The sequence below is a fragment of the Musca domestica genome, unplaced genomic scaffold (assembly GCF_030504385.1).
Source record: "Musca domestica strain aabys unplaced genomic scaffold, Musca_domestica.polishedcontigs.V.1.1 20, whole genome shotgun sequence".
In the NCBI taxonomy this organism is placed as follows: Eukaryota; Metazoa; Arthropoda; class Insecta; order Diptera; family Muscidae; genus Musca; species Musca domestica.
The window spans coordinates 9,665,059-9,691,808 of record NW_026712250.1 but is presented as its reverse complement, the minus strand read 5'-3'; the positions used below and the strand labels follow the sequence as shown (position 1 = coordinate 9,691,808).

The 26,750-nt window shown below is 32.6% G+C and overlaps 3 protein-coding genes across 5 annotated transcripts in view; 1 reads left to right on the top strand and 2 right to left on the bottom strand.

The window, feature by feature from the left end:
* LOC105261991 (flotillin-2) overlaps window positions 1–26,750 on the bottom strand; it is a 525,605-nt gene that overhangs the window by 407,438 nt on the left and 91,417 nt on the right. The gene's annotated exons all lie outside the window — the stretch shown is intronic.
* On the top strand, window positions 9,208–11,231 carry LOC101891027 (glucose dehydrogenase [FAD, quinone]-like). Its single transcript, XM_011296457.3, is given in 2 exon segments — window positions 9,208–11,049; window positions 11,051–11,231. Coding segments are annotated over 2 exon segments (1,866 nt in total). The 5' UTR covers window positions 9,208–9,328; the 3' UTR covers window positions 11,196–11,231.
* Window positions 17,397–19,755, bottom strand: LOC101890854 (glucose dehydrogenase [FAD, quinone]). Its single transcript, XM_005188954.4, has one exon. The coding sequence runs from the start codon at window positions 19,632–19,634 to the stop codon at window positions 17,751–17,753; it is 1,884 nt and encodes a 627-aa protein (XP_005189011.2). The 5' UTR covers window positions 19,635–19,755; the 3' UTR covers window positions 17,397–17,750.

Sequence of the window (26,750 nt, the reverse complement as noted above, 5' to 3'; positions counted from 1 at the left end):
ATGTTTAAGCCCATAAAGTATACATTTTTTATTTATTTTTTTTTTTAATATTTACATAGCGACTTTTCACAAATATTTTGAAGGGACTTCAAAAGGGAAATCCATACTTGGATTTTTTAAAAATATTTTTTAAAGGACTATCCACAAACGTGGATTTTTTAAAAATATTTTTTAAAGGACTATCCACAAACGTGGATTTTTTAAAAATATTTTTTAAAGAACTATCCACAAACGTGGATTTTTTAAAAATATTTTTTAAAGGACTATCCACAAACGTGGATTTTTTAAAAATATTTTTTAAAGTACTATCCACAAACGTGGATTTTTTAAAAATGTTTTTTAAAGGACTATCCACAAACGTGGATTTTTTAAAAATATTTTTTAAAGGACTATCCACAAACGTGGATTTTTTAAAAATATTTTTTAAAGGACTATCCACAAACGTGGATTTTTTAAAAATATTTTTTAAAGGACTATAAACAAACTTGGATTTTTTAAAATTATTTTTTAAAGGACTATCCACAAACGTGGATTTTTTAAAAATATTTTTTAAAGGACTATCCACAAACGTGGATTTTTTAAAAATATTTTTTTAAAGAACTATCCACAAACGTGGATTTTTTTAAAAATATTTTTTAAAGGACTATCCTCAAACGTGGATTTTTTAAAAATATTTTTTAAGAAGTATCCACAAACGTGGATTTTTTTAAAAATATTTTTTAAAGGACTATCCACAAACGTGGATTTTTTAAAAATATTTTTTAAAGGACTATCCTCAGACTTGGATTTTTTAAAAATATTTTTTAAAGAAATATCCTCAGACTTGGATTTTTTAAAAATGTTTTTTAAAGGACTAACCAAAGACGTGGATCTTTTAAAAAATATTTTTTGAAAAGACTATCCTAAGACGTGAATATTTTAAAAATATTTTTTAAAGGACTATCCACAAACGTGGATTTTTTAAAAATATTTTTTTAAAAGACTATCCTAAGACGTGGATTTTTTAAAAATATTTTTTAAAGGACTACCCACAAACGTGGATTTTTTAAAAATATTTTTTTAAAAGACTATCCTAAGACGTGGATTTTTTAAAAATATTTTTTAAAAGACTATCCACAAACGTGGATTTTTCAAAAATATTTTTTTAAAGACTATCCAAAAACGTGGATTTTTTAAAAATATTTTTTCAAAGACTATCCACAAACGTGGACTTTTTATTAAAAATATTTTTTAAAGGACTATCCACAAACGTGGATTTTTTAAAAATATTTTTTAAAGGACTATCCACAAACGTGGATTTTTAAAAATATTTTTTAAAGGACTATCCACAAACGTGGATTTTTTAAAAATATTTTTTAAAGGACTATCCACAAACGTGGATTTTTTAAAAATATTTTTTAAGGACTATCCACAAACGTCGATTTTTTAAAAATATTTTTTAAAGAACTATCCACAAACGTGGATTTTTTAAAAATATTTTTTAAAGGACTATCCACAAACGTGGATTTTTTAAAAATATTTTTTAAAGGACTATCCACAAACGTGGATTTTTTTAAAATATCTTTAAAGGACTATCCACAAACGTGGATTATTTAAAAATATTTTTTAAAGGACTATCCACAAACGTGGATTTTTTAAAAATATTTTTTAAAGGACTATTCACAAACGTGGATTTTTTAAAAATATTTTTAGAGGACTATCCACAAACGTGGATTTTTTAAAAATATTTTTTAAAGGACTATCCACAAATGTGGATTTTTTAAAAATATTTTTAGAGGACTATCCACAAACGTGGATTTTTTAAAAATATTTTTTAAAGGACTATCCACAAACGTGGATTTATTAAAAATATTTTTTAAAGGACTATCCTAAGAGGAAGATTCTTTAAAAATATTTTTTCATAGACTATCCACAAACGTGGATTTTTTAAAAATATTTTTTCATAGACTATCCACAAACGTGGATTTTTTAAAAATATTTTTTAAGGGACTATCCTAAGATGTGGATTTTTCAAAAATATTTTTTAAAAGACTATCCACAAACGTGGATTTTTTAAAAATATTTTTTAAGGGACTATCCTAAGATGTGGATTTTTCAAAAATATTTTTTAAAAGACTATCCACAAACGTGGATTTATTAAAAATATTTTTTAAAGGACTATCCTAAGAGGAAGATTCTTTAAAAATATTTTTTCATAGACTATCCACAAACGTGGATTTTTTAAAAATATTTTTTCATAGACTATCCACAAACGTGGATTTTTTAAAATTATTTTTTAAAGGACTATCCTAAGAGGAAGATTCTTTAAAAATATTTTTTAAAGGACTATCCACAAATGTGGATTTTTTAAAAATATTTTTTAAAGGACTACCCTAAGACTTGGATTTTTAAAAATATTTTTTTAAAGGACTATCCACAAACGTGGATTTTTTAAAAATATTTTTTAAAGGACTATCCACAAACGTGAATTTTTGAAAAATATTTTTTAAAGGGCTATCCCCAAACTTGGCTTTTTTAAAAATATTTTTTAAAGGACTATCCACAAACGTGGATTTTTTAAAAATATTTTTTAAAGGACTATCCACAAACGTGGATTTTTTAAAAATATTTTTAAGGGACTATCCACAATATCTCGATCTACTATACTTACAATCTGCTTGCTTTAACTGCTTTGACATACCTGAAATAGAAAAAAAAAACATATGTGTCTTATTTTTTTATAACTTTACCTAATTGGATCGTTTATTTGAAATTTAAATTTTTTAAATAAATTTTACAACTTTTTTTTAAAGTCAATGGCCCCGAATAAATTTCGGAATTTGTTACATCACAGTAGTCTGGCCAATTCCCAATTTTTTTTTTTTTTTTTTTTTTTTTTTTTTTTTTGTTTGTAGAGAGGTAACTTGATGCAATAACAAATATTGAGTCCGAAACATAATATCTCTTCTGAAATAAGGTGTTCGGTTAGGGATGACATAAAAATAAAATTTAAATTTATTTAAAAAAAAATCGATGCACTTCTCTGTGGAAGATAATAATCTTCTAAATTTCCTTTGTAGTTTTAGAGATTTCCTGGTAACTCAATACCACAAAACCGCAATTCTATCAAATTCCCAGTCAGATTGTCTCGTCTTGTGGCCCGCAGTGCCATATCTTGATTTACCACTTTTTAAAATTTCCACAACAAATGAACTAACCGGTATTCCCCCAAGTAGTTGAAATATTTATTCCACTTTTGATTGCTGACTTCGCATCGAAGTCTAGACTAACTTTCCATTAGCAACACCTTGTCTGCCGACCACCTAATATTCCTGAAATAAAATCTTCTTTTCCATTGGAATGAGGGGCAAAAATTCGATTCGATTCAGTTTTTTTTTTTTTTTTTTTTGTCTTGACATGACATACCATCAAAGTTTTAAAAATAGAACCGGTATTGAAATTAATAATTCAATTAAATTGATGCATTAATTTAAATATTTATTTAACAAAACAAACAAGAATGTGAACAAAAATAGTCACCTAGAAATCTATGGGGTGAAGGTGACATTCAAAGGTACCCTATGGGGAGGTTAAAATATTTAAACAAAGAAAATTTCAATTCGTTGAGGAAGTAACCAAAAAATCAAAATTTTAAAATCAAAATAAAAAAATTAAATTGAATTTGAAATAAAAATAAATTTAAGACAACAAATGGTCCTTCGAGGACGGCAGAATGTTTTTTTATCAGCTCAGATGACCATTGAGGGTTAAAGGGTCGATGCCAATTATGGGTTAAAAGTGTAAAGTATTTTTTTATTCCGTATATTGGGGATTAATATTGCTCCTTCGGGGCCGACAAAATGTTTTCTTCAGATCAAGTAGCCAAGAAATGATTTTAGGCTCAAAATGGTCCTTCGAGGATTTTTTTTTTTTTTTTGTAAAGATTTTTTTATTCAGCTTATTGGGGGTTAATATTAGTCCTTGGAGGCCAATGGAATGCTTTTTATTCATGTCAAGTAGCCATTACGGGTTAAATGGTCTGGTAGCAATTGAGGGTTAAAAGAGTTACAAATTGAATTTCGGACAATAAATGGTCCTGCGAGATCCCAAATAGTCATGGAGAATCGGATCGAGAACCTATTCAAACTGATTCAAAAAAATGTTTTTAGGCTCAAAAGTTGACTTTTAAGGTCATAGTAAACCTGTCATGTTGGAGAAATGATTTTAGGCTCAAAATAGTCCTTCGAGAATTTTTTTTTTTTGTAAAGATTTTTTGTTCCGCATATTGGAGGTTAATATTAGTCCTTGGAGGCCAATGGAATGATTTTTATTCATGTCAAGTAGCCTTTTAAGGTTAAAGGGTTTGGTAGCAATTGAGGGTTAAAAGAGTAAAAAAATTGAATTTCGGACAATAAATGGTCCTTCGAGATCCAAAATAGACATGGAATTTGAAAGAACCTATTGTACTGAATTCAAACAAATATTTTTAGGCTCAAAAGTTGACTTTTAAGGTCATAGTAAACCTGTCATGTTGGAGAAATGATTTTAGGCTCAAAATGGTCCTTCGAGGATTTTTTTTGTAAAGATTTTTTATTCAGCATATTGGGGATTAATATTAGTCCTTGGAGGCCAATGGTATGATTTTTATTCGGGTCAAGTAGCCATTTAAGGTTAAAGGGTCCGGTAGCAATTGAGGGTTAAGATAGAAAAAAATTGAATTTCGGTCAAATAATTGGTCCTTCGAGATCCAAAATAGTCATGGAATTAAAAAAGAAAATATTTCAATTGATCCAAGCAAACAGTCTAAGGCTCAAAGGTCATAGTACCCTTTAATTTTGGAGAAATGATTTTAGGCTCAAAAATGGTCCTTCGAGGTCATCTATAGTCCATCGAAATCAATAACTTTTCCGCAGGCACCAAAAATATTTATTGGAATCAGAAATGGTTCGACGGGAGGGCGATAGAATTTGATTTATTCAGGCCAGGTAGTTATTATTCGTTGGTATTTCGAACAAATGGTCCTTCGTATTCATCTATGGTCCATCAAAATCAATAACTTTTCCGCAGGCACCAAAAATATTTATTGAAATCAGAAATGATCCGACAGGAGGGCGATAGCATTTGTTTTATTCAGGCCATGTAGTTATTAAGGGTTAAATGTTCGTTGGTATTTCGGACAAATGATTTAAAGCTCAAAATGGTCCTTCGAGTTCATCCGTGGTCCAAAAATTTAATAACTGTTTCTCCCCGCATAATAATATTTACTGGAATCCGAAATTATCCTAAGGGAGGCAAATAGAATGCTTTTATATTCAGATCGTTTGACTATTGAGGGTTAAAAGGTCGGGTAGCAACTGAGGGTTAAAACAGTAAATCTTTACATTTCAGGCAAAGCAATGGTCTTTGGAGATTCAAAATAATTTTGGAAGGGTCAAGTGGTCATTGAGGGACAATAATCCAGGTAATAAATCATCCTCCGAGGGACAAAATAATTTTCGAATTTAGTAGAACAAATACTACTCGACATGAAAATGGCCCTTCGAGCTCATCTGTACACCTTAAAATGAATAACTCTATTGGCATCAGAAATAATGCCGAAGTAATCATTGAGGGTTAAAGGGTCGGGTAGCAATTGAGGGTTAAAAGAGTAATTCTTCGCAGGTCAGACAAAAAAATGGTATTGGGGATCTAAAATAATTCAGAAATTTAATGGAACTTATTTTCCAGATTAAATAAATCCAATAATTCGCATTAAAATCCTCCTACGAGGGTCAAAATAATCTTCGAATTTAATAGAACAGATTCTTCACAACTCAAGCAAAGGAATTTTGACACGAAAATGGTCCTTCGAGGTCATATGTACAGCATAAAATGAATAACTGTATTGGCATCAGAAAAAATGCAGTAATTGTCATTGAGGGTTAAAGGGTCGGGTAGCAATTGAGGGTTAAAAGAGTAAATCTTCGCATTTCGGACAAAAAAATGATCCTCGGAGATCTAAATAATTCAGGAATTTAATGGGACTTATTTTCCAGATTAAATTAAACCACATGGCATCAAAGGAAAACTCCTGACCGACAAAAGAAAAATGTGAAACCAGAAATGGTCCTTCGAGGACAGCAAGAGTCTCACCAGATCCAAAATAATTTTGGAATTTGAAAGAACTTATTCTGCTTGACTCAAATAAAAGACTTCAGACTCAAAAAAGATCTTTTGAGGTCATCTGCAGCCTTTCAAATTAATAACTGTTCCACGTTACTTAAAAACGCAACTTGAGACCAGAAATGGTCCCGCGACATCATGAAATTGTTACGGAATCAGTATTTTGAGACGGATAACAGTCACTGAGGTCCAAAAGTTTGCCACTTGGCACCTGAAAAGGTGTTCTAAAGTCGGAAATGGTCCTGCGATGTCGTCTGTGATCTATGAAATTAATAATAACTTCGTGTAACACAAAATGACAGTTTGAGGCCAGAATTGGTCCTTCGAGGTCATCATATGTTACTGGAAATGGTTTTTTCGAGTTCAGATAAAGCCATCAAGGGCTTCCGTATTCTACCAAGTTCACTACATTTTTACGTAACATAAAAACATTGTTGGAGACCAGAATTGGTCCTTCGAGGCCATCATATTTTATTGGAAATAAGTCTTTCGAATCCAAATAAATCCTTTGAGGGCTAAAAAAAAGCTTGAGCAATAAAATGTCAATTTGAGACCAGAAATGGTTCTTCAAGGTCAGCAAAATTTTCAGAAATTCACAAAATATTCGACGTGAAAGGGATTGTCGTTCAAGACCAGAAATGGTCCTTCGAGTAACATTTTTTCAACAGAAATGCTGTTCTGACACCAAAGGGGCAAAGAAGTAAAATGTTTTCTGTGGAAATATATCGTTTAAGTTTAGAAATGGTTCTTCGAGGTCATGAGTAGCCCAGAAAGTTCGTTAAATTTTTACGTAACAAAAAAACATTGTTTGAGACCAGAAATGGTTCTTCGATGTCATCATATTTTATTGGAAATAAGTCTTTCAAGTTCAGATGAAACCATTAAGGGCTTAAAAAGAAATCCTTGGCCTATAAAATGTCAATTTGAGACCAGAAATGGTCTTTCGAAGCCTGAAAAAATCTCCGAAATTCGCCAAGTGTTTTGACATGATAACGACATATTTTTTAACACCAGAAATGGTCCTCCGAGATCAAATTTATTTAAGAAAAATAGCTTTTCGAGACCAAATAAGGTTAATAAGAGTCAAAGAAAAACCATTCAACAGCTGAAAATAAAATTTGGTTTTGGAAAATGGTCCTTCGAGGTTAGTCGAAGTTTGAAAAATTTAAATAAGTCTTTGTAACAAAAAACAAATTATTTGAGGACAAAAATGGTCCTTCGAGATCACAATTATTTAACTGAAATGGCTTTGAGACCAGCCGAGCTCATCTAAGGCCAAAAAGTTATAAAATTATAATCGAAAATAAAATTTGTGGTCAGAAATGTCCTTACGCAAATGGGAGCAAAAGCGATGCTTCAAAGATAACTTCGTTTAGAGGAAATGGTATTTCTAAACCAGTTAAAATGCCGAAATGTTAATGTCTGCCAACTTAAGAGGGTCGCCAGAGGTCAGCCGAAGTCTCTTGACCAGTTTAAAATATGAACATTAGATGTATGGTACCCCAAAGTGGTCCTTCAACCTCAGAAGTTAAATGAACCATTTGAACAATCTTTTGCGTGACAAAAACTGTATTCTGAGACCAGAAGAAATCCTTCAAACTTATCATATTTTCCGAAGTAGACCTTTCACGATCTGATAAAGTCATTAAAGGCCCAACAATGTGATTTGAGGTCAGAAATGGTCCGTCGAGTTTGGCATGAGTCGTAAAATAAAGATATGTTTTCTTCACGGCACAGTTGAATGACGTGAGATTTGAAATGGTCCTTCGAGGCTATAATTATTAAACCGAAATGCATTTTGAGACCTACTGACCTCATCTAAGACCTATAAAGGAGAACATTACCTCTGAAAATAAAATTTGCGGTCCGAAATTGTCACCAGAATTCAACCAGAATATTTGCATAGATGCCAAGTTGTTTTCGAGGAAATGGTCTTTCTAGACCAGTTCAAAGGCCAAAACATTAGTGTTTGGTATCTGAAATGGTCCTTCGAGGACAGTAGAAGCCTCTACAGTAGATTCGAGAAGATACGTTTGATAATTGCCACCCAAAAATGGTCCTTCGACGTAAGTAATTATTTTGAAAATCTAAAACAGTTCGACATGATGTAAGGACGTTGCTGGAAACCACAAATGGTCCTTCGAGATCGACAAAAATCTTCCGATTGAAGTATTCTGAAGCTTTGCTGGCAATAGAAGGCTTCTTGAAGTCTTCTAATGCCAAGAGAAGCTTTTTTCGAGGGGTTTCGATTGACGGATGTAAACTTTTTAAGGTCTATCTACTGATAAAAGAAGCCCTGTGAGTCCTCCTATTGACAATGGAAGCCTTGCGCGTCCTTCTATCGGCAATCGAAGTCCTGTGAGTACTTCTATTGAGAATGGAAGCACTGTGAGTCCTCCTATTGACAACGGAAGCCTTGTGAGTCCTTCTATTGACAATGGAAGCCTTGTGAGTCCTCGTATTGGCAATGGAAGGCTTGAGAGTCCTCGTATTGGCAATGAAAGGCCATGTGGGTCCTTCTATTGACAATGGAAGCACTGTGAGTCCTCCTATTGACAATGGAAGCCTTCGAAGTTCCCGTATTGGCAATGAAAGCCCTGTGAGTTCTCCTATCGACAATAGAAGTCCCGGTGAAGCCTTCCTTTGACATTACAGGTCCTTTCTACTGCTAACCCAAGATTTTTTGAGACCTCAAATTGCCAATAGATGCCTTCTGAAACCTTCTTTAGGCATCGGAAGCCCTATGCGAAACCTTCCAGAAATTCTGAAATTTCAAGGCTCGATTTTTTAGTTCCCTTTCTAATTCGCCAGAATTAGTAAAGGGTTCCTTAGGGTTTGAAATATTTAAATATTTTAATTTTTTAACTTTTTTTTAATTCTTTATTTTCCGACATTTTCTCACCCAAACTAACTACGTCACCCCAACGAGTGTAGCGCCCCACCCAACAAAAAATAACTCACAACCTGCTTTGAAAACATCAAAAAATCTTGAAATGGGATAAAAGACCTTGAACTATTAATGTGCTAAGCTGGGAGAGGGGGTCTTCTCATATAACTGTCGCTAGAAAGTAGTGCGCATTCTAACGGCCGATCAGTTGCTCTTAAAACGTTTAAATTAACGGAGGGCTTTTCATGACAGCCAAAAAAGCAAAAAAAATATCCGAAAAAATAGAGACTCCATTAAATTATGAAAATAAAATTCGATTTCCATGTGTGTTGCTGTCTGCTGTTGCTGCTACTAGTGGTTGGGAATCGCCTTTGTAACGCCCAAAGCACAAATGTCATACAATCGTACCTACGTATACTTGCCCAAGGTCAGGCCGAAGAAAATCTCGAGAATTTGGATAACAATGCGCCGCTTTTGAAGGAATACGATTTCATTGTGGTGGGTGCCGGCACGGCAGGTTGTACGTTGGCGGCTCGCCTCTCCGAAAATCCCCAATGGAAGGTGTTGCTGCTGGAGGCAGGAGGCCCGGAGCTTTTGATTATGGATTTCCCGGCCACTGCCCAGTTGCTGAAATTGAGTTCGGAAGTGAATTGGAAATATTTTACCGAACCCTCGGATTCCTATTGTTTGGGCCTCTACAACAGGAGCTGTCATTTTCCGCGCGGTAAGGTTATGGGTGGCTCTTCAGTGCTAAATGCCATGATGTATACGCGGGCCAATCGCCGTGATTATGACAGCTGGGCAGCCATGGGTAACAAGGGCTGGAGTTGGCCTGAGGTTTTGCCATATTTCCAAAAACTCGAACATTCCTATGTGGAGGATGCCGATCCGGAGCTGGTGGGCCGCAATGGCCCGGTGAAAATTACCCATCCCCATCGTCGCTCCAAATTGGCCGAGGCTTTTGTGGAGGCTGGCCAGGCGGATGGCATACCCAAATGTGACTACAATGGCAGGAAACAGATTTGCTATTCCTTCATCCAGACCACCACCGATGGCAGATATCGCTGGAGTTCCAATCGGGCCTATTTGTATCCCATCAAGGGTAAGAGACCGAATTTGCATATCCGCAAATATTCTCTGGTCACAAAAATACTCATCGACCCCAAGACCAAAACTGCCCAAGGGGTGCGATTCGAGTCGAGAGGCCAGAGTTTCACGGTAAAGGCCCGCAAGGAGGTCATATCCTCGGGAGGAGCCATTAATACACCCCAATTGCTAATGTTGTCGGGAGTGGGTCCTGCCAAACATCTCAGGCAGGTGGGTATTAAACCCATTGCCGATTTGGCGGTGGGCTTTAATCTCCAAGATCACCTGGCCCCCTTTCTCACATTCAACACCAACACCTCAACGCTGAAGCTGCAGAACCTATTCGATGCCAGTGAATATTTACAGCTGGAGACCAAAAACAGTAGCCTTTCCATACCGGATGGTGTGGAGGCAATTGCCTTCTATGATCTCGATCACAACAATCGCGCCGATGGCTGGGCCGATATGGAATTTTTTATGATAAGTGGGGGTCTCCACACAAATCCCGCCACTGTGAGAGCCTTTAATATGCGCCAGGACATCTATGAATACATGTACGAGGATATCTTGAAAAATGATCCCGATACCTTTATGATATTCGTCATGAATCTAAGGCCACGCAGCAGGGGTCGCATTTTGCTGCGTAGTAAAAATCCCCATGATCATCCCCGGATATATCCGAATTATTTCCGAGATCCCTATGATTTGGATATTTTGGTGAGAGGGCTGCAAAGGGCCATAAATCTCCTGAAATATCCCTCGATGCGTAAAATCAATGCCCGGCTGCTGGAACGTCCCATACCACAGTGTCGAAAATATGGCGATATAACCTCGCGACCCTATTTGGAATGTTATCTGCGTTACTTTAGCTTTACGATCTATCATCAGACGTGTACAGCAAAAATGGGTCCACGAAGTGATAAAATGGCTGTGGTCGAGGGTTCATGGCATCAAGAATTTACGTGTCGTGGATGCCAGCATTATGCCAAATATCATTGCCGGTCATCCAAATGGTCCGGTCTTTATGATTGCCGAAAAGGCGGCGGATATGATTAAACAGGATCATGGTTACATTAGATGAAATGAAATTAGTGTTAGTTGTAGTGGTTAGATACTAAGAAATAAAAAAAAATTATTTATTTAAAAAAAATTGGATTTTTTTGAAATTATTTTTTTAAGGATGTGACTTGAAAGAAATATTTTTTTGGAGGACATGGAATTTGAAAAACAATTCAATGAGGATGGGAATGGGAAAAAGTGTTAATTTTTTTTAAAAATAAACAAACCTAAATTAACGTTAAATTGATGATATTTTTTCATGATATATAGTGAATATACAAATTTCTTTTGTTCAGAGACTAGCACTGAAATTCGATCCTGAAAAATTCTTACTTTGGCACTTTGCCGAAAAAACGTAGTAGAAAGTGAGATTTTGACCAGGGTTGAAAAGGTGTTAAATTAACAGCAAGAAAACCTCAGACAAAATTTTCACTTTTGATACATATATTTGGAATGTAGTTTTCTCGAAAACTATTATACCTAGATGTATAATTTATTCTGAGATTCATAGTGAAATTTTGTGAAGAATATATCTTCTTTTGGCACCTTGCAGATTAAATGGAATTTTATGCTACTTTGAGGCGGAAACTCGAAAAAAGGCCAGGGAAAATATGCCGAAAAAAATATATTTTTTGATAATTTTTTTGGCAACTTTGAGGCACATATTTTTCGGGTATAAAATAGAAATAGAGATTTCTTTCCTGAGGCTACTTAGGGTAGAATTTGATGAGGAATATTTTTGTCTTTGGAGCCGTTACCCTAAAATGATGCTTTGTATAAGTATTATGCCTGCTCTAACAAGGAAATGTGTTATATTTATTATTATTGTCATTATTTTCACTTGAAACACATAAAATTCGAATGCAATTTTCTTAAAAACCATTAAACCTATATGTATAGTTTATTCTAATATTTATAGCGAAATTTTGTCTAGAATATATCTTCTTTTAGTAGCTTTTACCTAAAACGAAATTTTATGTTACTTTCAGCCATTAACTCGAAAAAAGGCCAAGGAAAATATGCCGAAAAATATGGAATATTTTCATTGTATTTTTTGGCAACATTTAGGCAAAGATTTTTCGGGTATAAAATGGAAATAGATATTTCTTTCCTGAGGTGACTCAAGGTGAAATTTGATGAGGAATATTTCTTTCTTGAGACCCATCCTCCTCAGATGATGCTTTGTGGAAGAATTGTTCACAAACTCATATGGAAATATGTAAAATTTATTATTACTGTCATTTTCTTCACTTGTAATACATCCATTTCGAGTTAAATTTCCTTAGAAATGATGAAACCTAGATGTATAGTTTATGCTGAGATTTATAGTGAAATTTTGTCCAGATTATATCTTCTTTTGGTCGTTTTGGTCTAACACGAAATATTATGTCACTTTCATGCCTCAACTCGATAAAGGCCGAGAAATGTGTTAAATTTATTAATATTTTCATTTTCTTCACTTGTAATGCATACATTTCGGCTGTAATTTTTCTTAAAAATCATTAAACCTAGATGTATGGTTTATTCTGAAACTAATAGTGAAAATTTGTGTAGAATATTTCTTCTTTTAATAGCTTTTACATAGAACGGAATTTTATGTCACTTTCAGACGTCGACTCCTAAAAAAAGCCAAGGAAAATATGCCCAAAAAATAAGTATTTTTTATGCTTTTTTTGCGGCAAATGTTTTTAGGGTATATAATGGAAATAGAGATTTCTATCCTGAGGTGACTTAGGGTGAAATTTGATGAGGAATATTTCTGTTCTTAAACACCATTTTTCTAAAATGATGCTTTGTATAAGCATTTTGCCCGAACTCACATGGAAAGATGTTAAATTTATTATTATTGTCATTATTTTCACTTGTACTACATAAATTACGAATGCAATTATCTTGAAAACCATTAAACCTATATGTATAGTTTATTCTGAGATTTATAGTGAAATTTAGTCTAGAATATTTCTTCTATTGGTGCTTTGTGGATAAAATTAAATTTTATGTTAATTTAAGCCGTCAACTCGAAAAAAGGCCGAGAAAAATATGCCGAAAAAAAAGGAATATTTTTTTATGATTTTTTTGGCAACTTTGAAGCAAATATTTTTTGGGTATATAATGGAAATAGAGTTTTCATTCCAGAGCTGACTTATGGTGAAATTTGATGAGGAATATTTTTCCCTTTGAAGCCATTACCCTAAAATGAAGCTTAGTATAAGCATTATGGCGGAATTCACATGGAAATGTGTTACATTTTATTATTATAGTCATTATTTTCATTTGAAACACATAAAATTCGAATGCAATTTTCTTAGAAACCATTAAGCCTAGATGTATGGTTTATTCTGAGATTTATAGTGAAATTTAGTCCAGAATATATCTTCTTTTAGGAGCTTTTACCTAAAACGGAATTTTATGTTACTTTCATACCTCAACTCAAAAAAAGGTCGAGAAAAATATGCCAAAAAATTGAATATTCTCATGTTTTCTTTTTGGCAACATTGAGGCAAATATTTTTAGGGTAAGTAATGAAAATAGAGATTTCTTTCCTGAGGTGACTCAGGGTGAAATTTGATGAATAATATTTTTATCTTTGGAGCCGTTACCCTAAAATGATGCCTTGTATTAGCATTATGCCCGAACTCACATGGAAATGTGTAAAATTCATTATTATTTTCATTTTCTGCACTTGTAATACATAAAATTCGAATGCAGTTATTTTTAAAACCAGTAAACATAGATGTATGGTTTATTCTGAGATTTATGGCGAAATTTAGTCTAGAATAATTCTTCTTTTAATAGCTTCTACATAAAACGGAATTTTTTGTTACCTTCATGCCTCAACTCGAAAAAGGGCCGAGAAAAATATGCAGAAAATATGGAATATTTTCATGGTTTCTTTATGGCAACATTGAGGCAAATATTTTTAGGGTACGTAATGGAAATAGAAATTTCTTTTCCGAGGTGACTCAGGGTGAAATTTGATGAGGAATATTTTTGTCTTTGAAGCCATTACCCTAAAATGATGCTTTGTATAATTATTATGCCCGAACTCACATGGAAATGTGTTAAATTTGATTAATATTGTCATTATTTTCACTTGTAATATATAAATTTCGAATAGAATTTTCTTAGAAACCATTAAACTTAGATATATAGTTTATTCTAAGATTTATTCTGAAATTTAGTCTAGAATATATCTTCTTTTATTAGCTTTTACCTAAAACGAAATTTTATGTTACTTTCATACCTCAACTCAAAAAAGGGTCGAGAAAAATATGCCAAAAAACTGAATATTCTCATGTTTTCTTTTTGGCAACATTGAGGCAAATATTTTTAGGGTAAGTAATGAAAATAGAGATTTCTTTCCTGAGGTGACTCAGGGTGAAATTTCATGAAGAATATTTTTATCTTTGGAGCCGTTACCCTAAAATGATGCCTTGTATTAGCATTATGCCCGAACTCACATGGAAATGTGTAAAATTTGTTATTATTTACATTTTCTTCACTCGTAACATATAAATTTCGAATGCAATTTTCTTAGGAACCATAAAACCTAGATATATGATTTATTCTGAGATTAATAGTAAAATTTTGTGTAGAATATATCTTCCATTGATACTTTGTTGATAAAATGAAATTTAATGCTACTTTCAGCCATCAACTTGAAAAAATACCGAGAAAAATATGCCGAAAAAAAGAAATATTTCTTGGTGGTTTTTTTGGCAACTTTATAGCAAATATTTTTCGGGTATAAAATGGAAATAGAGATTTCTTTTCTGAGGTGACCCAGGGTGAAATTTGATCAGGAATAATTTTGTCTTTGATGCCATTACCCTAAAATTATGCTTTGTATAACCATTATGCCCGAACTCACATGGAAATATGTTAAATGTTATTATTATTGTCATTATCTTCACTTGTAGTACTCAAATGTCGAATGTGATTTTATTAAAAACCATTCAACCTAGATGTATAGTTTATTCCCAAATTTATAGTGAAATTTAGTCTAGAATATATCTTCTGTTAGAAGCTTTTACCTAAAACAAAATTTTATGTTACTTTCTGGCGGGAACTTGAAAAAAGGCCAAGCAAAATATGAAGAAAAAAGAAATATTTTTTGATGATTTGTTTGACAACTTTGAAGCTAATATTTTTAGGGTATATAATGGATACAGAGATTCCTTTCCTGAGGTGACTTGGGGTGGAATTTGATGAAGAATATTTTTATCCTTAACACCATTCTTCTAAAATGATGCTTTGTATAGGAATTTTGCCCTAACTCACATGGAAATGTGTTAAATGTTATTATTAACGTCATTATTTTCACTTGTAATAATACTTTTCGAATGCAATTTTCTTAAAAACCATTACACCTAGATATATGGTTTATCCTGGGATTTGGCATAAAATTTAGTCTAGAATATTTTTTCTTTTAACGCTTAGTCGATAAAGTGAAAGTTTATGTTACTTTCAGGCGGAAACTCAAAAAAGGCCAAGGAAAATATGCCGAAAAAAATAAATATTTTTTGATGGTTTTTTGGCAACTTTGAATCAATCATTTTTCGGGTACATAATGAAAATACTGATTTCTTTCCTGAGGCTACTCAAGGTGAAATTTGATGAGGAATATTTTTTCCTTTGAAGCCATTACCCTAAAATTACGCTTTGTATAAGTATTATGCCCGAATTCACATGGAAATGTGTTAAATTTACTAGTATTTTCATTTTCTTCACTTCACATATATAAATTTCGAATGCAATTATCTTGAAAACCATTAAACCTAGATGTGTGGTTTATTCTAAGATTTATAGTGGAATTTTGTGTAGAATATTTCTTCTCTTAGTAGCTTTTACCTCAAACGAAATTATATGTTACTTTCAGACCTCAACTCCAAAAAAGGCTGAGAAAAAATTGCCGAAAAAATTGAATATTTTAATGTTCTTTTTTTTTTGGCAACATTGCGGCAAATTTTTTAGGGGTATGTAATGCAAATAGAGATTCCTTTCCTGAGGCGACTAAGGGTCGAATTTGATGAGGAGAATTTTTGTCTATGACGTCATCCATTTAAAATGATCCTTTGTATAAGAATTATGCCCCAACTCACATGGAAATGTGTTAAATTTACTAGTATTTTCATTTTCTTCACTTGTAACATATATAAATTTCGAATGCAATTATCTTGAAAACCATTAAACCTAGATATATGGTTTATTCTGAGATTTGTGGTGAAATTTAGTCCAGAATATTTCTTCTTTTGACATTTTATGGATAAAACGAAATTTTAGGTTACTTTCAGGCGGAAAATCAAAAAAGGTCAAGGAAAATATGCCAAAAAAGGAATATTTTCATTTTTTTTCTTTTTTTTTTTTTTTTTTTTTGCCTACATTGAGGCAAATATTTTTAAGGTATGTAATGAAAATAGAGATTTCTTTCCTGAAGTGACCCAGGTTGAAATTTGATGAGGAATATTTTTGTCTTTGACGTTATCCATCTAAAGTAATGCTTTGTGGGAGATTTTGGCCTCCACTCACCTCAAGTGTGATTTTAACCCTAAAATGTATATTTTTTTAAAAATATGAATTCCTGGCATTTAGGTAGGAATAAGGCTTTTGAGGTCCTCTAGGACCCATAGTAGAATTTCATGACAAATAATTTTGTAGAATATTTTGACTTGCTACGATGCCGCTAAAAATGGATTTTTTAAACATATTTTAAAATAAGGACCAAAAAGACCCGTTTCTTGACTCGTTTGAGGGTTAAAATTTTCAATGGAAATAATCTTCGTACTGTAAGCTGTAATATTGCTAAAGACACTATATGCCTAAAGTCAAGGGATTCCAGGGAATTTTTATTCGAAAATTTAGCAAAAAAAAAATGTGGAAGACGGGGGAGACTTGCCTACCCTTCCTCTCCCCCTCCCCTATTTTGGTTACTTTGTCTTATGTGTCTTCCATCTTTGTTTCTACTTTCTCAATCCACTACTGTCGTCCCTTCTCCAAAAAAAAAACTCCTCTGCTGTGGCTTAAAAAAATTATTTTAAAAAATCCGCGTTGGTTAAACAAAAAATATTTAAAAAATATAACCACTTCTGTTAGTTTTTTTGAAGAAAAAAATTTAATTTTTTATCCACTGTTGCTTGTCTCTAATTTTTTTAAAATGCCACATTTGGAGTTCACGTTTTTCCATTAAAAAAAAATATTTTTTTTTTATTTTGTTGACATTTTTTATTTACAAAAAAATGGCCCTGGAGACCCTTTTTCATGGCAACAATGCAATAACAATAAATTATAACAATTATTTTTTTTTAATTAATTTTAAATAAATTATGCACTAAATTGTACTAAAACTAAAACAAACACACAAATAATCCAATGAATTCAATAAAAAAAAAAATAAATAAATAACGGGTGCGGGAACAAGAGCACTTAAATGATTCTGGAATTTGTTTTGATTACTTTTTTTGGCATTTCAATTCTGATTTTTATGTAAATCTCGATTTTGGGAAACCGGATTATCACATCACATAATTTTTTTATTTTAATTTTTTTTAATTATTATTTTATTTTTAATTATTCTTTCTTATCTCCCATGATAACCATGATCCTGTTTAATCATGTCCGCTGCCTTTTCGGCAATCATAAAGACGGGACCATTCGGGTGGCCCGCCACAATCTTTGGCATAATACTGGCATCCACGACACGTAAATTCTTAATGCCATGCACCCTTAGGCGATCATCCACAACGGCGGTGCGATCGGAACGTGGTCCCATTTTCGCTGTACCCGATTGATGATAAATCGTAAAGGTAAAATGTCGGGCATAACATTCCAAATATGCCCGGGAGGTGACGTCACCATATTTTTGACATTCCGGTATGGGTTTGTCCAGAACGCGGGCATTGATTTTTCGCATCGAAGGATGTTTGGTCAGTTCAATGCATTTTTGTAGACCCCTTACGGCTATGTCCAAATCATAGGGATCCTTGAAATAATTCGGATAGATGAGAGGATATTTCTTGGGATCTTTGCTCTTGAGCATGATCCGCCCGCGGCTACGTGGCTGCAGGATCATGGGAAAGATGAGAAAGACATCGGTGTCCTGTTTCACAATGTCATCGTACATTTTATGATAGATATCCTCGCGTACGCCAAAGGCCCTCACAGTGGCAGGATTGGTGTGGAGACCACCACTGACAAGGAATAGCTCAATATCGGGCCAGCCATCCGCCTCACTGGGATGATCCAAATCATAAAAGGCAATTGCCTCCACCCCACCCGGCACCGAAAGCATGCTGTCATGGCTTTGCATTTTCAGCAATTCATTGACATCGAAGAACTGTTCCACCTTCAGGGTGGTCTCATTCGTGTAGAAGGTCAGGGCAGGGGCAATGTGATCCTGGAGATTAAAGCCCACAGCCAAATCGGCCAGGGGTTGAATACCCAGCTCCCGTAAATGTTTGGCCGGTCCCACACCGGACAACATTAGCAGTTGGGGAGTGTTGATGGCCCCCGCCGAGGATATGACCTCCAGCCTGGCCTTGACCACAAACGATTGGCCATTGTGTTCAAATTTCACCCCATACGCCGTCTTGGTGGCCGGATCAATGAGAATCTCTGTGACCAGGGCTCTTTTTCGGATATGCAAATTTGGGCGTTTTCCCTTCAGCGGATACAAATAGGCCCGATTTGAACTCCAGCGAAACTCCTGATTGGTGGTGGTTTGGATGTAGGAGAAGCAGCATTGCTTTTTGCCATTATAATCACAACGGGCCGTACCATCCTCGGGACCGGCCTTGACAAAGGCCTCAGCCACCTTTGAGTGGCGTTTGGGGCAGGAAACTCGTACTGGGCCCTGGCGCCCAACGTATTCTGCATCAGCTTCGGGTACCATGGATCCTTCTAGCTTCTTGAAATATGGCAACACATCCTTATAGCTCCAGCCCTCATTGCCCAGGGCGGCCCAGGTGTCATAGTCGCGGCGATTTCCGCGCGTATACATCATGTAATTCAAAACCGAGGAGCCACCCATGACCTTGCCGCGTGGGAAGTTACAACGATTGTTTTTCAGGCCAATACAATAATCCTTAGAGGGTTGGGTGCGATAACCCCAGTTTATGTCACGATTCAGTTGCAGGAAATGGGCAAAGATCGGTACATCCATGACCAATAGCTCGGGGCCACCTGCCTCCAGCAGCAACACCTTCCATTGGGGATTTTCGGAAAGGCGGGCTGCCAAAGCACAGCCAGCCGTTCCCGCACCCACCACAATGAAATCGTATTCCTTGAGCAAAGTCATCCTCTCATCGAACTGCTCCAGATTCTCATCCCTTTGGCCATCGGCCAAAAATTGCAACATAAATGGTATGATGTTTTCATGTTGCATTTGGCCCAGGACCGAGACCTGGACCCGGGCCAGCAGCAGTGGTCCGAATAGGAACAGCGTAAAAAAATTTAAAATCCGCATTTTATTCCGTTGCCGTTAACTTAACGCTACCGCTTGAAAAAATCAACTGCAGTACCCGGTTCAGATGCACCAGCAGAACTTAGCATCTTTCCTCACCGGCGGAGAAATTTTAATTTATTAACGGACAGACGCACGGACGGACAAACAGACTCTCGTTCTCAGTTCTTGGCCGACCGGCGAAGCGTTGTGGTGTTTCAATTTCATTTTCATTCAAAACGACCAGTCATTAAAGTCAGGTTTATGAAGGCGCAATGTCTCCCGGTATTCGATGATTACAGTGGTGCAAAGCAATTAAAATGGCAACGTCAGCGATTTTTTTAATGCGATCGACATCTCTCTCGGGAGAGAGAGAAAGAGAGAAAATGAGAAGAAACGATCTGATGTTCTTAATTACAACCGATGCTATTTCCCCACCCCTATTACGACCGCCACCCCCCACCATGGCCCGGTATTTCGATTAAGATGTTTGTAATTTTAAAGCCGGCAAATCATGCAGCTGTAAACAACAATGGAAAAACTAGATTCTAGATTCAATTGAATTTTAATTCCATTTCCAGCATTTAATGAAAATTAAAATTCGTTTAAATTACAACAACAAAAATATTCCAAAGAATTAATTTTTTGAGGCTTCGAAATGGATGTGGAATTTTAAAGAAAATTTTTTCAAGGACTACCAACAAACGTGAATTTTTTAAAAATAATTTTTAAAGGAATATCCGCAAACTTGGATTTATTAAAAATATTTTTTTAAGGACTACCCACCATCAGAGATTTTTAAAAATATTTATTCAAGGACTACCAACAAACGTGGATTTTTTAAAAATACTTTTTCAAGGTCCTTCCACAAACGTGAATTTTTTAAAAATATTTTTTCAAGGACCTTCCACAAACGTGGATTTTTTAAAAATATTTTTTCAAGGACTACCGCCTACCGTGGATTTTTTAAAAATATTTTTTCAAGGACTACCATCAAACGTGGATTTTATAAAAAATATTTTTTCAAGGACTACCATCAAACGTGGATTTTATAAAAAATATTTTTTCAAGGACTACCGCCTACCGTGGATTTTTTAAAAATATTTTTTTCAAGGACTACCAACAAACGTAAATTTTTTTAAAAATATTTTTCAAGGACTATCAACAAACGTGGATTTTTTAAAAATACTTTTTAAGGACTACTCACAATCAGAGATTTTTAAAAATATTTTTTCAAGGACTACCAACAAACGTGGATTTTTTTAAAAATATTTTTAAAGGACTATCCACAAACGTGGATTTAAAAAAAAAATTTAAAGAACTATCCACAATCGGGGATTTCTTAAAAATATTTTTTTTAAACTACCAACAAACGTGGATTTTTAAAATATATTATTACAAGAACTATCAACAAACGTGGATTTTTTAAAAATACTTTTTAAGGACTACTCACAATCAGAGATTTTTTAAAAATATTTTTTAAAGGACTATACACAAACGTGGATTTTTTAAAAATATTTTTTAAAGGACTATACACAAACGTGGATTTTTTAAAAATATTTTTTAAAGGACTATACACAAACGTGGATTTTTTAAAAATATTTTTTAAAGGACTATACACAAACGTGGATTTTTTTAAAATATTTTTTCAAGGACCTTCCACAAACGTGGATTTTTTAAAAATATTTTTTCAAGGACTACCGCCTACCGTGGATTTTTTAAAAATATTTTTTCAAGGACTACCATCAAACGTGGATTTTTTAAAAATATTTTTTCAAGGACTACCGCCTACCGTGGATTTTTTAAAAATATTTTTTCAAGGACTACCAACAAACGTAAATTTTTTTAAAAATATTTTTCAAGGACTATAAACAAACGTGGATTTTTAAAAATATTTTTTAAGGACTACTCACAATCACAGATTTTTAAAAATATTTTTTCAAGGACTACCAACAAACGTGGATTTTTTTAAAAATATTTTTAAAGGACTATCCACAAGGACTATCCACAAACGGGGATTTCTTAAAAATATTTTTTTTAAACTACCAACAAACGTGGATTTTTAAAATATATTATTACAAGAACTATCCACAAACGTGGATTTTTTAAAAATAGTTTTCCAGGACTATACACAAACGTGGATTTTTTAAAAATATTTATTCCATGACTACCAACAAACGTGGATTTTTTAACAATATTTTTTCAAGGCCTATCCACAAACGTGGATTTTTTAAAAATATTTTTTCAAGGACTATCACAAAACGTGGATTTTTTTAAAATATTCTTTCAAGGATTACCAACAAACGTGGATTTTTTCTAAAATATATTTTTGAGGACTACCAACAAACGTGTATTTTTTAAAAATATTTTTCAAGGACTATCTACAAAAGTGGATTTTTTAAAAATAGTTTTTCAAGGACTATCAACAAAGGTTGATTTTTTAAAAATATTTTTTCGTGGACTATCAAAAAAGTGGATTTTTTAAAAATATTTTTTCAAGGACTACCAACAAACGTGGATTTTTTTAAAATATTTTTTCAAAGACTGTCCACAAACGTGGATTTTTTAAAAATATTTTTTAAGGACTACCAACAAACGTGGATTTTTTAAAAATATTTTTCAAGGACTATCTACAAAGTGGATTTTTTAAAAATATTTTTTAAACCTAGATTTTTTAAAAATATTTTTTCAGGGACTACCAACAAATATAGATTTTTTAAAAATATTTTTTCAAGGCCTGTCCACAAACGTGGATTTTGTAAAAATATTTTTTCAAGGCCTATGCACAAGCGGATTTTTTAAAAAAAAAAAAATTTGAAGCACAGCTTTTCTACCTCGTTGTCCCACTGTCTCTATTTGATAATATTAACCATTTATTTTCAAATATGCTGATAACTTTCTTTTAAATTAATATATTATTTATTATTATTAATTTTAATGATACATTAAATTGGGTTTATCCCAATGTGGGACATCATAAAAATTAACGCATCGTTTCAAGACTGGTTACTTTTTTCTGGTAATTATCGCAGAAATTAATTTGTTTGTTTAACGAAATTAACTGTAGACTGGTTTCTGGCAATGGAAAAAAAAGTAAACAAAATATTTAAAAAAGGGGTGCAAGTAAGCAGATGTATAAAAAATACATATTCTGCGGGATTCTCAATTTTAAACTATGTTTGAGGCTAAGTGATGCAAGAATATTTTTAATGGTTCCTGCTCGTTGAGAAAAAATATTAAGAAAAGAATTGGCATGTGATGGAATTAAAAACAAAAAAAAAACAAATAATAGGATTCTTAAAAAATTAAAAAATAAATATAAAAAATAATATATAAAACAAAAATAAATATTTAAAAAAATCCACAGTTGCGGATAGTGTTTTAAAAATAAAACAACAAATCATGTTTGTGGATAGTCTTTAAGTAATTTTAATAAATCCACGTTTGTAGATAGTCTTTGAAAAAATATTTTTAAAAAATCCCTGATGGTGGATAGTCTTTGAAAAAAATATTTTTAAAAAATCCCTGATGGTGGAAACTCCTTGGAAAAATATTTTTAAAAAATCCAGGTTTGTGGTTAGTTCTTGAGAAAATATTTTTAAAAAATCAACGTTTGTGGATAGCTCTTAAAAATATATTTTTAATAAATCCACGTTTGTGGATAGCTCTTAAAAAAATATTTTTAATAAATCAACGTTTGTGGATAGACCTTGAAAAAATAATTTTAATAAATCCACGTTTGTGGATAGTCCTTTAAAAAATATTTTTAAAAAATCAACGTTTGGGGTTAGTCCTTGAAAAAATATTTTTGAAAAATCCACTTTTGTGAATAGTCTTTGAAAAATATTTTTAAAAAATCCAGGTTTGTGGTAAGTCCTTGAAAAATTAATTTTAAAAAATCCACGTTTGCGGTTAGTCCTTGAAGAAATATTTTTAAAAAATCAACGTTTTGGGTGGGTCCTTGAAAAATATTTTTAAAAAATCCACGTTTGTTGATGGTCCTTGAAAAAATATTTTTAAAAAATCCACGTCAAAAATCCATGTTTGTGGATAGTCCTTGAATAAATATTTTTAATAAATCCACGTTTGTGGATAGTCCTTGAAAAAATATTTTTAATAAATCCAAGTTTGTGGATAGTCCTTGCAAAAATATTTTTAAGAAACCCACGTTTGTGGATAGTCCTTAAAAAAATATTTTGCAAAAATTCCACGTTTGTGGATAGTCCTTAAAAATTATTTTTAATAATTCCACGTTTGTGGATAGTCCTTGAAGAAATATTTTTAAAAAATCCCTGATGGTGGATAGTCCTTGAAAAAATATTTTTAATAAATCCACGTTTGTGGATAGTCCTTGAAAAAATATTTTTAAAAAATCCACGTTTGTGGATAGTCCTTGAAAAAATATTTTTAATAAATCCACGTTTGTGGATAGTCCTTGAAAAAATATTTTTAATAAGTCCACGTTTGCGGATAGTCCTTGAAAAAATATTTTTAATAAATCCACGTTTGTGGATAGTCCTTGAAAAGCTGTTTTTAAAAAATCCGTAATGGTGGATAGTCCTTGAAAAAATATCAACAAATATTTTTAAAAAATCCACGTTTGTGAATAGGATAGAAATTCTGGGAGGTCTGCGGTTGTGGAAATACCCGTGTCTTATCACACACCTACGCACCATCACTGGAACTTGTGCAAAAATTCCAAGATTCTAGCTTTAGCCGTTTACGCGGAGCATTGATTCTCGGTCGGCCAGTCAGATTCAATATCTCATTTTGTTGTAGCGTAACTGATGACCAGTTTTCATTTATTTATTTTTTTTTTTAATTACATTTAATCGCTGTAAAACAAAAACAAATTAGTTTTGCAAAAAATCCAACATTGATGACGTTGTAAGAGTGAGGCCCATTCGACGACTGGGTAATGAAAAGACAACATCAATTATACGGACAGCGATTATAAACCATAATAATGGGAAATAATAAAAACAACAAATACGGTCTTAATTCTATTGGAATTGAATGCAGGCAGCTGGTGGGGCTCTGCTGGCCAAGCAACAGCAATGCATGTTAAAACAAAAAAAATTAACAAAAAAATTTAAATTAAATAAATTTCAATATCAGTCTGTGGAAATATTTTTAGTCAAAAAAAAAAAAAAAAAAAAAAAAAAACAAAAACAACAAAAATTGAAATAAAAAATAAATTTCAATACAAGTCAGTGGGGATATTTTGAGTTCAAAAAAAGATAGACAAAGGAATTTATTTTTAAAGTGACTGTGAGTCACTGTAATTTGATTAACCACCTCAATTGGAAAGTGATTTTGAACTCAGCCGTAGAATAATAATTTAGAATTTAATCCCTTTGACGTACGTTATACCGGTCTGATCCCCTTTTTTTCTGTTCGGATATTTATAGACCAGATTTTTTAAAAAAAAAGTTCATTTCAGTTCAAAAAAACCCGTAACCTGTTAACCAACCGGCAATAAATCGAAGGAGAAACTTCCAGTTTTTTTTTTTTTTTTTTTTTTTGTGAAATTTGAATTTGATATAAAAATTGAATTTCCTCTCAAAACCTCACCTAATTAGGCCTAGCTGGTTTTGTGGAAATCTATCAATTATAAAGCGAAGTGTTAATGTTTTTTTTTTTTTTCTCGATACCCCACATATCGAGACACAAGGTCAACAATATGGGGGTAAATTTGTTTATATAGCCCCCATATACAGGGTGAGATTAAAAAACTGCAACCAACTTCAGACCGCTGTCATTTCTAAGCCAATCGTCCGACAGTTGTTTGTGTATGGTCCTTGAAAAAATATTTTTAAAAAATCCATGTTTGTGGATTGTCCTTGAAAAAATATTAAAAAAATCCACGTTTTTGGATAATCCTTGAAAAATATTTTTAAAAAATCCACATTTGTGGGTACTCCTTGAAAAAATATTTTTAGAAAATCCAAGTTTGTGGGTAGTCCTTGAAAAAATAATTTTATAGAACCCAAAATTTTGGATAGTCCTTGAAAAATATTTTTAAAAAATCCACATTTGTGGGTACTCCTTGAAAAAATAGTTTTAAAAAATCCATGTTTGTGATTGATCCTTAAAAAAATATTTTTAAAAAATCCATGTTTGTGAATAGTCCTTGAGAAATTATTTTTTAAAAAAATCCACATTTATGGTTAGTCCTAGAAAAATTATTTTTTAAAAAAATCCACGTTTGTGGTTAGTGTTTGAAAAAATATTTTTAAAAAATCCATGTTTGTGAATAGTCCTTGAAAGATTATTTTTTAAAAAAATCCACGTTTGTGGTTAGTCCTTGAAAAAATATTTTTAAAAAATCCACGTTTGTGGTTAGCCCGTGAAAAAATATTTTACAAAAATACACATATCTGGATGGTCCTTGAAAAATATTGTCAGAAAATCCACGTTTATGGATAGTCCTTGACAAAATATTTTTAAAAAACCCATGTTTGTGTGTGGTCCTAGAAAAAAAATTTATAAAAAATCCACGTTTGTGGATAGTCCCTGAAAAAATATTTTTAATAAATCCACGTTTGTGGATAGTCCTTGAAAAAATATTTTTAACAAATCCACGTTTATTGTTGGTCCTTTAGAAAATATTTTTAAAAAATCCACGTTTATTGTTGGTCCTTTAGAAAATATTTTTAAAAAATCCACGTTTATTGTTGGTCCTTTAGAAAATATTTTTAAAAAATCCACGTTTATTGTTGGTCCTTTAGAAAATATTTTTAAAAAATCCACGTTTGTGGATAGTCCTTGAAAAAATATTTTTAAAAAATCCACGTTTGTGGTTGGTCCTTGAAAAAATATTTCTTAAAAATTCACATTTGTGGATAGTCCTTGAAAAAATATTTTTAAAAATCCACGTTTGTGGATAGATTTTACAAAAATATTTTTAAAAAATCCACGTTTGTGGATAGATTTTACAAAAATATTTTTAAAAAAATCCATGTTTGTGGAGAGTCCTTGAAAAAAATATTTAAAAAAAATCCACGTTTTTGGATAGTCTTTGAAAAAATATTTTAAAAAAATTCACGTCTATTTCGTAGCCTCCAAAATATTTTTTTAAAAATCCACGTTTGTGGATAATATCCTTTTAAATATTTTTAAAAAATCCACGTTTGTATG

Excerpts from the sequence above, each read along its gene's own strand:
- LOC101890854 (XM_005188954.4), bottom strand. The coding sequence starts at position 19,634 with ATGCGGATTTTAAATTTTTTTACGCTGTTCCTATTCGGACCACTGCTG.